The sequence below is a fragment of the Lagopus muta genome, chromosome 1 (assembly GCF_023343835.1).
Source record: "Lagopus muta isolate bLagMut1 chromosome 1, bLagMut1 primary, whole genome shotgun sequence".
Classification (NCBI taxonomy): Eukaryota; Metazoa; Chordata; class Aves; order Galliformes; family Phasianidae; genus Lagopus; species Lagopus muta.
The window spans coordinates 49,600,152-49,617,850 of NC_064433.1; the positions used below are offsets into that span (position 1 = coordinate 49,600,152).

Below are 17,699 nucleotides of genomic sequence, written 5' to 3' on the forward strand. Positions count from 1 at the left end.
AGCTCAGCGCTGCCCCTCTGCTCCCTGTGAGGAGCTGCAGCCGCCATCAGGCCTCCCTTTAGCTCCTCTGCTCTGCGCTGAGCAAACCAGGAGAGCTCAGCCACTCCTCACAGTTCTTGCCCTCCAGGCCCTTCTCCATTTGTAGCCCTTTTTTGGACACTCTCTAATAGTTTTTGTCTTGTTTATGTTGTGGTGCCAAAAATGTGTCAAAAATATATGTGTATATACCTTGTAGCCCATACTTGGCAAAGCTGGCTCTTCCATAACTGTGCTGCACCTGATCTGTGTATGCAACGCAACTCTGACCTGCCCAGAGGTGCATGGGAAGTGCATGGTCTCTTTCTCATGACTCTAAAGTAACATATATCAGTCCCACCAGCAGCAGACGTAGCAGAAATGAAGCTGGAAGTGGATGGTGGGATTAAAGAAGAAAGGGACTCGTGACTGATCCCCTCCCAGCCCTTATGTTCACCCATAGAGCCACATTCACAAGCTCAGGAGTTCATGGCAGGAGAGAGGCATGTAGGACAGACTTGGGATAAACTCAATGGGCAGGCTGAAGAAAAGTTCCAAGGGAGCTTGTCTCTGTTCCAGCATTGCAATCAACCCCTTTCCCTCACATCAGCTCCCGCACCTTTGATAGCAGCTCTGTATCTCAGGGATGTCTTGTTACCTTGCTGTGGCTCTCACAGTGCCTATCCTCTCAGGATGATGAGAGTGGCAGGAAGCTGTAGCTTTGCTGGGGACGATACAGGATGGTCTTCATCCTTCAGACATAAGTACCGAGCTGCCCCAAGAAGAGCAGAGCAGCAAGAACTGATGTGAAATGGCCTCTCCTTCTCTTGGGGGAAGAAACCACAACAGGGGGACATTTCAGCCTGTTGTTGAAGCAAAGGCTCTCCCACCACCCGCTCTCATGCATTCATTTCTCTCTCCTGCACACACTGATTAAAACCACACTCATTGCAAGCGTCTCGGATCAAGCACCTGGTCCTTTAATTGCTGCAATGAAGGGGACGGATGGAGGAGATTCTGAGGCCAGCAAAGCAGAAAATTAGCATTTAGTGTGAAAATGATACCACTGCATCATCACCAGTGCAAAGCAAACAACGCAACTGGACAGGCTGCCTCCTTCCCACCCTACCTACACATTCACAGGCTGATGGGTGCTGCACCCATGGGGGTGCTGCACCCATGGGGCTGCTGCCAGGGACTTGATGAGCCATCAGGACTGGTGATGAATCAGATTTATATACTCACTTCTGAGATAATTCTCCCTCAAATGTCAAAAGTGCCACTTTAGCTGCCGCATTGATTCCTGCAGGGTTTACAGAGCAGGAAAATGCAGCAGCAGCCAGCAGGAGGCTGGAGGGAAGAAACCCGTACCTGCAGGGTGTCCCTCGGGGCAAATCAGCCCAGTCTCAAGCTAGGAGCCAGATCTTCACCTCCTCCAGACCCTTAACTAGCTTTCCCCATCATTAGTGCAAATTCCCCTCAGGCCTTTCCACCTTTTTTGTTATGCAGGCTGTATTTTTGCCTGGCTGGACACAAATAAACATTACGGGCACTGTGTCCATCCAAGCACGAAAGGGAGGGCTGCTTTCCAGGCAGCATGGGATGGAGCCATCAGCCCCAGCCCCAGGTGGAGGCAATGGCTCTGTAACGGGCAGCAAGCAATACAGCCTTGTTGGTTACTTCTATTTTATTTTATTTTAATTTTCTAATTTATTTCCTATGTCTGAGCTTAATATAACAGCAGAAACTAATCAGTGGCCAACTGTGATTAAGAGTCTTTCACATGTTATTAACTTTGTGCTCAATGGGAGGTCATTTTTAAAGATTTGCAAGAAAGATAAGTGTACCTGTAGGTGTGCATGCGTGGGGAATATGTAAGTAGAGAAAACACACACAAAAGCAGAACTTTTATCCAGGCCACCCCTTGACATTCCTCTTGACTCTTTCTTAGAAATACCTATTATTATCCAGTATGTGTTTAGCAGATTGTATCTTGAAACAAACCCCCTCACAAGGCTCAGAGGTGGGAGAAGTGTGTAAATGGGAGCATAAATTAACTGTGACATCTTAATTGAGAGGAGAAATGGGGTCATCTGCTTTCATGGCTATCATCCCAGCAAGGATTAGAAGCTGCTAAAGGTGACAATGGTTGTTTTAGAGGAAAGCTCACCTGGCACTTCATATCTAAAGCTTTGGTAGTTCAAGGGCAAGACTTATCGTGAGGACTGGCAGGTGATAAAGATAAGTCCCAATGCATATATCATGTACTTTAGGTTCTTCCATAATGCTTCCCCTTGTATGTGGGCTGAAGTGTGTGCTGGCCTCTAGGAAAATTGGAACAGCCTGCCCAAAGAAGCTGTGGGTGCCCCATCCCTGGAAGTGCTCAAGGCCAGGTTGGAAGGGGTCCTGAGCAGCTGGAGATAATGGGTGGCAGCCCTGCCCAAGGCAGTGGGATGGAAATGGGTGGGCATTAAAGTCCTCTCCAACCCAATCCATTCTATGATTCTATTAAAATGTCCTTGGAAATGCATCAATGCAGGGCATGTACCTTACCGTTTGTGTGATCCCACCACCTGCACAAGCTAAAGGGAAGAACCCAGATTGCTGAGACAGTTGCTTGAGCAGAAGAGGTATGCTGCAGAGTGATGGCTGGGCTGCTGGGTTTGATGCGAGTGAGAACTTTTCACCTGTACACTGAGCACATCTGCTCTGGAAGTGGCGGGGAGGCATAAATATTGAATATCACATTGCCAGCTCTTGTTCAAAGTGTGTCAGGATTCTAGTAGAAATAAACATGGGCCTTGGAAATATGCAGAAGGGAAAAGTGCTGGAGAAGAAATATATTTATCTAAATGAGAGGGAAGAAATGAATAATAATTCAAAGATACTGAGATACTGAGCTCCTACTGCAAACCAGTGCCTAGCAAGGAACAAAAATAACATGGAAAAACTGAGAAGTAAGGCACATCTCATTAAAAAAAAAAAAAAAAAGTATTCATGAAGACCAGAAAAAAGAATATTTGGAAATTTAAATCACATGCAGACAAACTGATCTGGATGGCATACATCCAGGGGCCTGCCTTTGCAAAGCACTGAATACCTCCTACAAGGTGTGCTGCACGTTTTGTACTTCAGCCTACCAGAAAATCAGCAGGATTTAATCTGCCTCTGCTCTGTGCAGTTCTGGTGATGAGAACAAGCAAAGTGAAGCTGCTTTACCACCACATCTCCATAATAAAATTTTCAGTTTTCTGTTGGCAATTGGAAGCACATTGGCCAAAAATAGCTCTCTGCTTCAAACCATTTTAACTACACCTTTTGCTCTCATTGTGAGTGTAGAGGACACTTGCTGTGATGCCTTACAGATGTCTCACTGGAAGAGAAGTCAAAACATAGAATCACAGAATTGTTAAGGTTGGAAATGACCTCTAAGATCATCTAGTCCAACAATCAACCCATCTCCCTGACCATTCTAAGCCATGTCGTTCAATGTGACATCTGCCCCTTTCTTGAACACCTCCACCTGGAGTCACTTGACAGTAACTCCTCCCTGGGCAGCCTGTCCCAATACCTCACCAAACACACAGCATTGCTGACTTTTGGCAAAAAGTAACTGTGCACACTGATCAATGCTTCTCATGTTTTTAAGCTAATGGTGGCTGGGATGAGGAAGACAGATGAAGATGGAGGAGCCAGGAGTAACTCCAGCAGTACACCTTGTTCGGGTAGCAGCTCTGGGAAAGGGTCTCTTAGAATAAATATTGAATGCTGGTGCATTTTTCATGAGCAGGTTGGAGCAGATGAGGAGTTGAGGTGAAAGAAGAGGTGGGAACCACTCTGTATGGGTGCTGCTTTACAGCTGCAATGAAGGTGAACTGAAGGATGTGGCAAGAAGTTCATGACAGGTGTTCTCCAGGGGTAGGTAGTGGGGCCCACCCTCTTTAATATTGATGATCTGGGTGAGGGGGTTGAGTGCATCCTCAGTAAGTTTGCAGATGACACCATGTTGGGAGGAAGTATTCATCTGTCTGAGGGTAGGATGGCCCTACAGAGGGACCTACATAGGCTACATCAGTGGGCTGATGACATTATATGGGTGTCAACAAGACCAAGTGCTACGTCCTGCATTTTGATCACAACTCCATACAGCACTACAGCCTGTAGCAGAGGAAAAGGATCTGGGGGTGTTAGTTGACAGCCAGCTGTACGTGAGGCAGCAGTGTTCCCACGTGGCCAAAAAATGGCATGGTGGTAATGGGCTGATGGTTGGACTAGATGATCTTAGATGTCTTTTCCAACCTTAACGATTCTATGATTCTAAGGCAAAATATACACAGAGGGCTTAGCAAAAATGATGAACTGGATGGCAAGGTAAGATAAAAACAGTGAAATGCATCTAGTTTGGCAATGCAGAAGCTGAAGAAGGACACAGCAGAAGTATGTGAACATAAGGAAGAACCTTGCATCAGAGTGAGGAGGTGCTTTTGGTGGCAAATGGAGGGGAGAGAAGGGTATGAAGGTGGCGTGGCAGTAGGACAAAAAGGAGTGATCTTGGGCTAGTGACAGCAGTGAGCATCTAAACAGAAGCTGCTGCAAAGTGGTCCCTGCTGGGAAGTGGGAGTATGGGAGTCTGGGCAGATCCTAGACTGCCATCAGGTGTTGTCTGGAATGTGGGCAGGTAATGATGGAGGTTTTCGCAGGTGCTGACAGCTGGGCAGACCTGGGAAATGCAGGAGAGAAAGCTTGCAGCCCACCCCACCACAGGAAGCCCAGCAGATACATGAGGCTCTTGCTGGGTGTTATCATCCTGTGTCCTCCTCCTTAAGAAGGATGGATGTTTCCTCCTTCTTCTTCAAGCAGTTGGTAAATAATTAAAAGAGAGAGACAAAATATTCTCTAAAGATAACCTAGACTTCTGTTTCCATGGCAACCTACTCCCAAAGCCAGAAGCCTTCTGCTCAAGTCATATGGCTCAGGTTGAAAGTCCTTGCAGGGAGGCAGTCTGTGGCACGACCCCAACAGGAGGTGAAAGGGAGGCCTCACGGGGCACAGGACTGCCATGGTCCCCAAACAATAGTGAAGCAAAGATTTCCCCTTGCAAATCACTTCCAGAGGGCACTGAGAATAAATGGAGATAACATCCTGAGGGCTGTAAGTCACTCCACGAGGCCACCACCTCATGGGTACCCTTCCCACTGTGACACGAAGGCATGGAGCTGTTGCCCTGGAATAGTAGCAGGGTCCACATTATAGTGAGTGACAGTGGTGCAGATACTCAAGTACCTTTGCAAAACAAATGGAGGGATTCTGCAGAGAAAGCAGATTATTTGAGCTCTTCTGAGGAGGAATTGAAGCCTTCAGCCTGGCTATCCATCTATCCTTCCTGCTGCTTGCTCACATTGAGGTGATGAGAGCAACCAGGTGAACAAAGGCCTGCAGAGACTTGCTGAGATGTGTCTCAGCATCACCTGCATCTTCAGTGGGGCTTTATTCCCTTTAATGAGGGAAGAGAGCCATTGGGGTGACCTCTTCTTGGGGTGTGACACCTCTTCCCTCCCAACTATCTCAAGTGCAGGTCATGTATCTATCGTGACAGTATAGCAGGGTAGCTTCTAACATCATGGAGGCCTACCTCCAAGTCTTCTTATTGTGGAATCATAGTACCATTAAGGTTGGAGAGACTACTAAGATAGATCACCTTGTCCAACCGGACGTAGGGCCACCTTACAGGAAACAATCTACATGCTGATGGGTAGGGCTTGGGTTGGTTTTATTTTTTCAGGCTTTTTTAAAATTTGTTTTGGAAATCTAATGCAGACTGAATTGGATGTTCAGTTTTTGGGACTGACCATCCTCCTTTCCCAAAGACAGCGAATGAATTATGGGGGTTTGGAGCTTAGTAACGTTTTAGGTCCCTTCTATCTAAGCCAATCTAAGCCATTCCATGATTCTGTGTGCCTCATCTCTCCTCTCTGCCTCTAGGGGAGTGGGCAGGGGTGACTCACCCAAAGAACGACGAGTGCAAAAAAGGCATTTAAAGACCCTTATTATTGCTTTAATAAATCTAGACCAGCAATCTTTCTGCAGGGAGAAGGACCTGGGCTCTCCTGTCTTCTGCCCACAGGTCTGACCTCCCCGCAGTCAGTGTGCACACTTGTAAGACAGCAAATTCTCCTTTCAGATAATAAGTCAAGTCCATGTAGCAATGATCTTTTTCCTTTCTGCTGTTTGTCCCATTCGATGTGATACTGTTTACAATTCCAGTTTGTAAGATGCAGCAGCAGCTTAGTAATCAGACAGGTAATGATAAAACCAGAAAGTCTGTGGTGTTGCCACCCACTCTCTGCAATGCCTCAAATGCCAGCAAGGAGAGCTTTGCGGTAGCAGCCCTCTTTATCTGGTGGAAAAAAAGGGATGGGAAGTCTTTATGCCCCCCTCCTAGGTGGCTTCTGATGCCCTTTCCTACCTACCCACAAACCTGGGCAGGGTGTAAAACCAGGGGAGATGCAGGCTGGCCCCAGCAAAGGAGGAGATGTGTGCGGTCACATTGCTGGAAAGGGAGCAGTGGCCTCGGAGATCCTTCTGCAGCCACGTGGGAGAGAATCACATCTGTTGGACTGAATCCTGGGTCCTGAGGCAGGACTTGGTTTAAGGAGTCGATCTGCCTTCAAGCCACCCCGCAGCATACAGATGGCGCCCTGTGATGTAGGACAAGGCGAGCCATAGCACCCTCCTTCTTCCTCTCCCCTTCTCACCATGCAGTGAGCCATCCAGTACACAACACACACGAGCACCCTCACATCTGCCACACCACATACACACACACATACACACAGCTGGTGTTCTCTGCTCCTCACATCTGCAGTTGTTTGCTGAGCTGGGGTCTGGTCCCAGCAACACCAATGCAAAATGCCGGAGGATGGAGGTGACGCTGGAGAAAAAGCAGAGCTGACACTGAGCCAAGGATGCTCTCGTAGGGTCTTCTTGCTGGGACTTGGGGCAGGGTTGGTATCCAGCTAGAGGGCCCACTACCATTTATGTTGAAGCCCTCTTTGCTTTTATTCGTCCTTTTTAAAATTCTAGTTTTTGTCTTCTTTATATATATATATATATGTATATATATATAGCTATAGATACAAAAATAATAGGTATCTCTAGAGATGGTTTTTGCACCTTTGGGCTTCTAAAAGAAAATATCACAATTACTGCAAATGAATGGGAAAAGTACAATTTCCCCTCCTTTTTTTTTACCACCCCCCCCTCCTGCTCCAGATTTCCCTGTAACCCTTGCAATTCTTTTCTTTTGGAACAAAATGAAAAGCAAAAAACCAACAAAACAGCCACACAAATACACTGTGGAGCTCACATCCTCTCCACCCATGAACATGCCTGCTGTGCTCTTGCACTCCCTTCAAAGTCAGGCTTTTCACCTCTGTTTGTTTCCTGTACTCCACAGCTGTTTTTCACCTGCTGTAAATCAGCAGCGAATCCCCCTCCAGCCAGAGCACCACTGCTCTGCACCACCAGAAGAGCACAGTCACTGTTTGCCCAATTTATACTAGACCTGAAGACCTGCCCCACAGTTTTTAAAATTTAAAATGGAAGCATGAATAAGAAGAAAGTTCCCAGAAACAGACGAGGCAAGCCCCAGGTAACCTTCCCTTGCTGCTTACCCCACTTCCCTCCATCCCACCCCACTCTCCCACCCTCCTTAGTTCTGCATAGCACCTCCTTCAGCTCCCATTTGCTTGGTCCTCCTTAGCACTTTCTGAAATTCATAATCTCTCTGTAAAAAAAATAAATAAATCGATCTCTCTCTATATATGTATATGTATATGTATATAACTAAATGGCTGACAGGCAGTGGTTGCCTGGCCGGAGGGTCCCATCCCTCCCAGCCCCATGGCCTTTTCTTGTTGCTGTAGTCTCTGCAGTGATGGTCCAGGTCTTGCCCTAGGGCAGGACTGTTCCCGTATTGCTTGCATTCTCCCACGCCTCTGAGGTACGGTACCAGAGTATTTATTCTATATATATATATATATATATATATTTATGTATATATATATATTTATAATTTTTTGTTTGCCTGGTTCTTTTTCCCCCAAATCCTTTGGAATCGCTGCTGGGAAGCAACTGCCAAAATGTGTTCCCCATGCCGGTGGCCAAAGACTCCGCACACCCCACACCCAGGGACCCTCATCTGTTCCTCTTGCTGACCCCATCGCCCAGCTCGGACGGCAGCAGGGAGCCGCATTCCCCTGTCCCCAGTCTGCTGGGGCCGTCGGGCTCTGCTCCTTGCACTTGTGGAGGGGTGTCCTTGCAGAAGTCCGTCACCCAGGAGGGCATGGAGAGGAAGCCCTTGGGGTCAACGGTGTAGAAGGGCTTGGTGTGGTGGGCAGCAGGACGGCGGAGCGAAGGGCTGGCGTGGAGGCTGCTGGTGCTGCTGCACTTCTTCCCCAGCGTCAGCCCTGGCGGCGGGGGCGAGAAAAGGGAGGTCAGCGAGAGGCTGCTGAGGGTCTCCGAGGGCTCGCTGTTGTTGCCTCCACCCCGCAAACTGCTTCCTGCCCCCTCCTCATCCGAAGGGTCCATGGAGTCATGGTGGGTGCAACCAGGGCTGGTGCTCCCACCACTGCTGTGGCTGCGCTGGTGCCGACGGATGCTGCGCAGGGTGAAGAGCCCCCGGCCCCGTAGGCTGCGGCGACGGGAGGTGGGGGACAGGGGAGCTGCCAGGGGTCTTTGGTCGCCAGCAGCCGGCATGGGGCACAGGGCCACGGGGAGGTCCAGGGTACACTGCGGAGAATCACTGAGATTGAGGCTGTCCTCCAGTGTGGTCTGCAGGCTGCCCGCCGAGCTGCTGCTCCGACTGTCCAGTGATGTGTCGCTCTCAGGAGCCTGGGGGGTGAAAGCATACCATGTTCAGATGGGAAGAGTAGCAAGACAATTTATTTTTTAAATGTGATTTGAGGTATGAAAATAAACTCCAGTTCTTCTCTCACTCTCCTCTGGTGGGAATGGCAACTGTAATCCAACTGAAACCTGCTCCAAAGCCAAGGATGTTCCCTTCTGGGGGAGGAAACTTTCTATATTTTGAGCTTTGATTCCATAGAATCACAGAATCATGGAATATCCTGAGTTGGAAAGGACTCCTAAGGATCACCAATTCCAACTCCAGGCTCCATACAGGACCACCAGAAAAATCAGACCCTATGGCTGAGAGCATTTTTCATGGCTGTTGAACTTCTGCAAACTCAATGCCATGACCACCTGTTCCATGTCTACCACCCTCTCATTCTGCTCCAGGATGAACCTTCTCCTCTCCCCTAAAATGCTCCACCAGAGGGAAGGGATGCTGGGTCTGTGAGCTCTGGTGTCAGTCCAGGAGGCAGCGGGACCACTTTGGTGTCCATGTGAACCTGCCACATAGACAGGCTGCAGGCACATCAAAATCGTCAGCTGGCCAGAAAGCAGATAGGCTTCTGTGGAAACCTCAGGAAGCCTCCTCTCATTAAAAAGAATCAGAAATATTTTGGGAGAGAAAAGAGATTCTTCTGACTAGCACAAGCAGCAGTGGCTGTATTTAGGGGAGAAAACTCAAATCTCCTTTCAGGAGAAAGGGAAAATTACCCTAATGTCCTTGTGACAGTACTTAGTTACTTAACCCACACTTCATCATATTCTTAGGAAAGTGGTCTGCATCATGAGATTTGCATGGGCCCACCTCTCAAGCCTGTGCAGGTCCTTGTGGATGGCATTCCTTTCCCCCAGCATATTGACTGCACTGCTCACATTGGTGTCATCTGATTTCCTGAACCATAGCTATTCTATTCAGTCTGTCTCACATAATAAGAAGTTTACCAGTTTCTCCTTTACAACGGCTCAGCACTTTTCCTTCAGTGCCATGCAATCTCCAGATCTTTTTCTTCATGTCTAAACTTATATGAGAAGTTTCAATACCACAACAAATCAATGGCCTCAGCTCAAGGCTAAATTTATCCCTGGTGAATTCGTACACATTTGTATTGTGCTAAGAGTGTCTATCACACAGAACTGGATAACACATGATTTTATTGTATAGCTCGTCTGGAATAGAGTGTCCCTGGGAACAGGAATTGTTCATGGGGTGAGTTCCAAGAACAATAAGAGGGATCACCAATGGACTCCATTCTCTGTCTCCTCTGCAATTCAGAGACACTTGATCTTCCCTCAATGCTTTTCTTCTTCTCAATGAGAAATAGATGCCTTTTCAGAGACAATGTCTTTCTGAGGTGCAAGAGCTAAGTGGCAAGGGGAGAACAGAGCTCAGAGACAGTGTGGATGTGATCCAGAGCCACAGCACCAGGAGAAAACGAGGTGGTTGTGTGGCTGCCATCTCCCTGGCTCACACAGTGGCTGCTGTGCATGCAGGTGGCTGTAGTGTACTTGGTGCATGGGGCCCAGGGGCGAGCTAAAACGTGATGTGATTCCATATTTACATGGTGCTAGCTGCAGCTGTCAGACTGCTTTTTGATCCAAAGCAGAAGAGCATGTAATTTCAGGGGGTAGAGCTATACAACCCTTCTTTGCTGTACAAAATTATCTCCTCCCCACCCCTCCTACACACTGTGGTTCCCTGTGCTCCTCCAAGTCAGATCAGAGTCACCCAGCCCCTGTCCACAGCTTGCCTCTCTTCTTTGTCTGCCTTCCTCCCTATTCACTCCTCTGTTTTTGCATGTGATGTGGAAATCAAGGTTTCCAAGCAGAAGTAAGTAGGGTTCCTTACCTGGTGAAGAAGTGAACAGTTCACGCTCGGAGATCTCAGTGATGCCCATGAGCCTTGCAGAGAGATCTTAGGAAGGTTATGTGCACACGAGACCTTCTCAGGCCCTGTCTGGGCAGCAGAGATGGCTGGGTGGAAAAATTCTGCTGGTACAGGTAACAGAGGGCACGATGTACCTGGAGAAAAGGGGCTGGGAGGGACTGAAAAATACCAAAATAAATAGGGAAGAGAACACAAACAGGAAAAAAAAAAGTTCAGGAGTCCTCCACCTTAATTTGGTGCCTTTGCTGCTGTTACACCAAGGGTCCTGCAAGTCCAGTGTATAGAGGATATCTGACAACACACACTCCTGGCCAAGAAGCCTCAGTCTAGAGTTCACACAATGAATCAGCACTTTCTGCACAATAGCAAAAACCTGCACCAGACCCTACAGATCCAACACAGCTCAGAGCCATAAAGCAACAGCCCAGCTTGCCTCTCTTGCTGCTGCTCTTGGAGAGAAAAGCTGAGCCATAAGGCTTTGATTCAGCCAGATATCATTGCCAGAGGGCTTTCATTCCAGATCCTGCAAAGCAGGGGATGAAGGGAGATAAATAAACTGGTGGCTTAAGAAACTGTGCTCAGGAGTGGAACAGTGGGACTTCCACAAAGGGCAGATGTCTTATATGTTCCCTTCGGCTTTATTCAAGGAGCTTGGTCTCATGGGATAGCAATAATTTACCCTGCAGAGTGAACACAGGTTACCCAGCTCACAAGTCACTGAAACCTGTGCCCCTTCATCTCTTTGACACTCTGCTCTGACAACAAGCAGGTGCACTACTGCAAATAGGAAGCAAGTCTTTCATGATGCTTCACACTGGCAAGTCTGAAGGAGTGTATAAGATCTAGCAGCTGAAGAAGGAAATGATCTTCACTCCCCAGGACTGGTGAACTGAAAGTGAATTCTTTGTTAGTGTAACCCTGCCTCACATTACCACCATTCCTTGCAGGAGGAAGGCAGATAAGCTGAACCAATCCACACAAACCTGGGGAATGCTAGCTGTTCTCACCTTTGGTACCTTCATGCTTTAGCCAAGACTGGACTGAGTTGAAAGGAGTTTTCTCTATTTCACACAGGTAACTGTCTGGGTTTGTGGAGCCATCTGTGCTGGATATTGGAAGCAAGTGTTCCCCTAGATCTCCTGCCTCAGTGGAGTCAGGGCTGTCCTGGCCATCCTGGAAAAAAATAAATAAATAAAGACAAAACCTGGTGAAATTTAATGGCAAATCACAGAGCAGACTTGTCAGGAAATGGATGTCTCTTAAGGTTCCTATGAATTAGATAAACATGTTCATAATTCACACTCAAATCCTTTAAATTTAGGGTCATTCAAAGGCAGTTATTAATAGTGATGAAGAGAACATTCAAAAACATACATCCATTCTTTCTCTTCTATGGAGAAGCTCTTGAAAAGTGACCAACATTTATATTCCTCAGCAGGGACATACGTATGAACACAGAGCACTTCTGAGGAGCAGGGACAGAAATACAGTGCAACATGCCTATGAGCACCTGAGGCTAACCTTGGTCTCCTTAGGACTCAGCTGAGAAGTGCTGCGATTATCTGATTCATCTCCTAGAAGGATGGAAGAGGACTTGTCTGAATTGAGGGATAATGCTTCCATTTCAGCCAGCTGGACCTGCGGGAAGGGAAGGAGCTGTCATTGGATGTCTAGAGTCCACATTTCAAGCAGTCACGCTGTTTATGAAGGATAAGTAAAAGCCTGTAGGCCCAAGATGAATTTTATGTTATATTCCTTGGATACAACAGGTTCTGCCTAACCCAGATTTGGGCTGGACAGAAGAATCCACTTTCTAAGGAAGCAGAACACAGAATCTGCAAGCAGCCCATCTCCAGTCCATGCTCCCCTAATGCCAGTATTGTAGAAGGGAGTCCTGAATCTGTCCCAGGGCTCCCTCAGGTTGGTGACAAGGCAGTCTGCTCTATAGAGAGATAAGGAATAGACCCGTCTCTGAAGGTGCCAAGGACAGCCCTCTTCAACACAAAGATGCTTTCATTCCAGGGATAGTCATGCCTCTTGCAGTCCATGCCAATATCATGCTTTTTGTATTCTCTTACCTTCATCACTGAAATCCCACCTCCCTCCAGCTTCCCTGCATCTTCTATTTCATCTCTAACCTACTTAGCTAACACCACCCTCCCTCCTGTTCTCCATCCCTAAATTAACCCCGCCAGCCCACCCTGTACTATTGCTCCCTTGATTTCTGAAACCAAGTCTGACTACTGTATCTTTCTCATCCATGAAACTCATCTTTGCTCTAGCCCTGTGCCTGAGCTTTCTCCATCATTTGGCCTGTGTCACAGCACACACCCCCCACTCCCACCTTTCCTGCAAGCTTACAATTCCCCTCTGCCAGACCTTGTCTTACAATTCTCCTTTTTCTAGTAGCCTAAGTAGCCGCTCTATTCATCCTGTGCTCAACTTACTAGATTATTTTAGTGGTCTTTTCCAACCTTAATGATTCTCTGACTTTCTGTAGCTGGTCTCTGGAGTCCTATCAGTTCCCACCACCAGCACCTGACTGAACAGCTATATTCCAGGTTGTCTCAGTCAAGAGAGCTTTCTTTCTGGGCAGTAATATTGTCCTTCCCTGTGTTTTTGTTTGCAAGAACTGGGTACAGCTTCTATGCGGTAAGAGCAGGTGGAATATTTGTAGACATGACTCCTTTGAGCTGGGAGTTTAATGGCTTGTGCCAATGCCAGAGACTGGAAGAGTCTCCATCGTTGGATAAGGCAGTTGGAATAAACAGAAGGGAAAAACTGAGCTGGATTTAAATAAAGGGCACAAACAGCATCCTCATTTGGGATATTATTCTGACTCTCGAACGTGGTGTCACTCAACCATGTAGAGAGCTCAAAGTAACCAATGCTTGATGCTTGAGGTGCATACACACACCAGAGGACTCACAAGGATGTTATATCAAGCACACTACACAGCCACCAGTCAGCAATTAATCGTGTACAGAAACACCATCTTCATCCAGTCCCATTTAAGGTGCATACTCATCCATTACTTGCACAAGTGCTTGTTACAGCAGAACAGCCTTACAGCTTGTAGAAATGTGAATTTGAAATGTGACAACATCTGTGACTCCCTTCTCCATCCATAAAAAAGGGTTTCAACAAAAGCCAGAATTTGGCTATTCTTCACTGAACTGCTTGCTCACAATTTCTGTCCACATTGGGATCTACACAAAAAGCACAATCAACAGAGTCATGAGCAGATCAACTGTGTGTGTGGGAACACTGTTCACTGCTGCTCACTGGCTAAATACACCATCAGCCACTGATACACACATCTAACTGTCAACCAGCCCGAAAGTGAAAGGACAGAAATGACAGAAGAAGAGGTTAGTCATATTCTGTTATGTTCTTGTAGCTTCCATTCCTGGAGAATATTGAAAAATACTCTGAACTAAAGATGAAGAGAAAAGAAAAAAAAGTGAAACAAATGGCAGTGCAGGGCCGATGGGATGTTCAGTAGAAGCATGAATTGCCTGAGACACCAACCACAGGCACTGAACCACACGCACATATCCCTTAGAAAATAACTCATTGCAGGTATAAGCTATCTTTTAAACAGAGCCATGATTAGGAAAATCCTTAACAGTCCAAATAATTGGTCTGAAAATAAGAGGCCAGCAGTTTAACTCAGAAAGACACTGAGCACTTTGTACTCCACACAGTACAAAGCTAAACACATATTAAAATCTTGAGCATATGTTTAAGTGTTGTATTCATCCACTCTGCTCAGCATCTTCTCGGATTAAACTACAAATGAAATGGAAAAAAAAAACCTTTCTACTGATAATGTGATCACTTTCACAAAGGCGAAGCTAAGGTGATTTGGTGAGCAGCCAACATCCTGTTTTGTTAAAAAACATGTGCTGAAAAAGACAACATAAAAACAGTACAATTCCATGTGCACAGTGTACCTTCTGGCAGTGTACAACTGGTACTAATGCACAACTCTGCTTATGTTGATGCACCTGAGTATCCTCTGATTAATTAATGACTGTGTATTGCTGGTGTTAGTGCTGGGCTCAAGTCTAGCTGTGATTTTCTGTTGGAATTTCCTCACTGGTTTTCCAGTATGAAATACAAAGAGAAGATCACGATCAACCTATGACTTAAAATCCTCACCTTTCACTTTGATTCATATAATGAGAAATAAAATAACCACTCTTCACTACTGACATTATTCCTATGGATATAGATAATTTCATTTCAATTCCACATTTTAGATACAGTGAAATATCAATTTAGAAAATCAATTTATGGCTCTGTAATAACCATTAGAAAATTTGAACTAAGAATAATTATTTGGTAATGATTTTTCTGTTAAACTCTTTGCTGTGGGTTGCATTTGGAGATTTTGCCATCCAGTTTCCTTGCTGGGATGGTAAGAAAATTGATGTTGCCTTAATTCCCAAGCAGGAATACTGAAGACTATCTGGAAGGTTTTCAAATGCAGCAAACTGGCTGCAAATGACTTGATTTGAGGGCAATCATTCTGGAATACCTTTAGAAGACTTATTTTTCTGAGAAGGCTGAGCATCAACTGCTGAATATAAGGACTTATATAAAGCACTGGAAAGCGGAATGATTTGAAAACAGTTATTTGACAGTATTAATGCAGTGTCCATGGGTAAAGTGTTGCAGTACTGGGAAACTACAGCTATTTTTTCGTTTTGATACCTGCAAATGGAAGCTACTGGGATAAGTAGATAGCTGAAAGACTGAAAAAAATGTAAAACATCAGAACTAGGGGTCCAAAGCCAAATGAAATATTACCATCTTCAAATGTGGGTATCTACCAGAAAGAGCTCTCTTCTCAACTTTCCTGGTTTCCTTACAAGCAAGAGCAGTGTATCAAGTTAGTTATGGGGAAGGAGATGGTGTAGACTGCTGTTGAGGTAGTGATATACTGACAGATGAGAACAGCTACTGATGTGAGACTAATCATGACCATAGTACTTAAATATAACAAATTGATTTCAGAGAAAAAAATAATTATATTTCTCACCTAACATCTCCCAGGCTACTTTGCTCTGAAGTTTTATAACATGAAAAGACAAATTGCTTATGAAGTGGTTCTCCAAAGCATCTACAGTCCTGCTCTTAGCAGCAACCCATTTGTCAACTAACAGGTTCTACACCAGAAAAGAGGATCTAAAACTTTCTCAGTGGGCTCATTTTTGTTTAGTTTTTTTTTTTTTTATATCAAACTCATTAACCAGTTTTAATCACAAACCAATCCTGGCTCACAGACAGTAACTCTACTCAATAAAGCATGTAAGCATGTGCTTAGCTCACTCTCCTCAACGGGGAATAAGCAAACATATGCTTCAAATGAAGCAAATGAACATGCTAGAATCTTCCAGAGTTGTCTCCAAGTGCTAGTACCGGGGTGTGAACCTTCCAGTTCTTTCTACACGGTGAGCTCCAGCCTCTGCTCTTCTTGCAGAACTGAACACAATGTTGTCTTCACCTACATCTCAGTCAGTCCCTCCTGACCTACACCATGGCACATCTCAGATTTCTACCACCTCAAACATACCCCATGGCTAAGGAGGGCAGGCTCATACCAAAGGCAGTCTCAGTGGCACATGATAGATGACAAACACAGGCCAAGCCCTCTGCCTACACAAACTACAGCCAGGAGCACACACTGGATATCCTGCGGGCATGTGAATGTGGATGTGCAGGTCTTGGGGAAAGAGTCCCCTCACGCATCCTCGTACGCAGGTTACCTCTTGCTTGTCATGGTTACACTTCTCGCACATGGCCGGCGAGGAGTAATGATGGAAGACGGAGCCCGATAGGTTATCGATGATCATTAACTCCCCGTCGAAGGAGTCCTTAATAATTAAAGAGACACTGTCCAGCCATAAGTTCTCCTAGGGGACAAGAAGGGGGGGAGGATGGGAGAAATCATTTTAAGAATGCCGAGCTTTCGTTTCAAAGTTCCTTGTGAATTTGGGGCTGGATTCTCCACCCTGACTCATCTGGAGCAGTATCTTGTTCTGCAGGTACCTGCACAGGGTCACAGGGGGAGCATTTGCTCCTTAGGGTGTGTAAAGGTGCCAAAATCCAATGCAAAAAGAAGGATAGACTGCCTTTACTCACTGTCAGCACAGTACAGCCCAGCACTGCTCACACCTCCATTCCAGCTCTGCTGATGTGCTTCACTCCATCTGCTATTTCCCCTTCTCTTTTCTCCTGAGCTTCCCTCTCAAATTTGCTCCTAATACAGCTTCAGCTAATCTGCTCCATCCCTCCTCTGCTGACCCTCAGGATCCTATGCTTATGATGCCAGTAAGCTGCCGAGCAGTGCTACAGGACCTGCTGCTATTACATCCTTGCCTCTTCACAATGCTACCAACTCTACTGCTAAAATCAAGCCTCTCACCCTGAAGTGAAAGAGTCTGCCTGCTACTGCTAAGCCCTCAATCATCTAGGCCCCCTGGCTTCTCCCCACAGCCGCTTGTTGCAGTCTGGTTGGTAAGCTCAAAGGTGTACCCACCTGGGCAGGAGAGTAGCATCTCGTGCACATACGTCCTTCAGGCTCTGTTCTCCCACCACCGCTTCCTGTTCCTGCTCCTTTTCCCTGCCTTGATTTGGAGGAGCCTGACTTGCGGGAGCACAGTCCATGCGCAAATTCCAGCTCAATCTCAGCATCCATTTCTGCATCCTCCTGGGCTTCCTTGTTGCTGTCATCCAGATGTTTCATGAGAACAGCTACCACCACATTGATGAGGACAAACTGGGCTGTGAGCACAAAGCTGACAAAGTACAGTGGGGAGATGAACTGCAGGTTGCTGAGGCAGCTCCGGTCATCGTGGCTGCAGTCGCGTAAGGTATC

The 17,699-nt window shown here is 46.4% G+C and overlaps 1 protein-coding gene across 7 annotated transcripts in view; it reads right to left on the reverse strand.

Moving 5' to 3' along the window:
• Positions 1–7,749: 7,749 nt before the first annotated feature.
• CACNA1I (calcium voltage-gated channel subunit alpha1 I) overlaps positions 7,750–17,699 on the reverse strand; it is a 157,467-nt gene continuing 147,517 nt past the window's right edge. For 6 of the 7 annotated variants that reach the window (XM_048928798.1, XM_048928766.1, XM_048928777.1 and 3 more), the window contains exons 32-37: positions 17,361–17,699; positions 16,588–16,734; positions 12,335–12,451; positions 11,821–11,986; positions 10,775–10,971; positions 7,750–8,907 (exon numbers count right to left, since the gene is read on the reverse strand). In XM_048928798.1, coding sequence (XP_048784755.1) covers positions 8,212–8,907; positions 10,775–10,971; positions 11,821–11,986; positions 12,335–12,451; positions 16,588–16,734; positions 17,361–17,699 — 1,662 coding nt within the window. In that variant the 3' untranslated portion in view covers positions 7,750–8,211. The remainder of the gene's footprint in view (positions 8,908–10,774; positions 10,972–11,820; positions 11,987–12,334; positions 12,452–16,587; positions 16,735–17,360) is intronic. The other variant, XM_048928787.1, reaches the window with a different exon arrangement.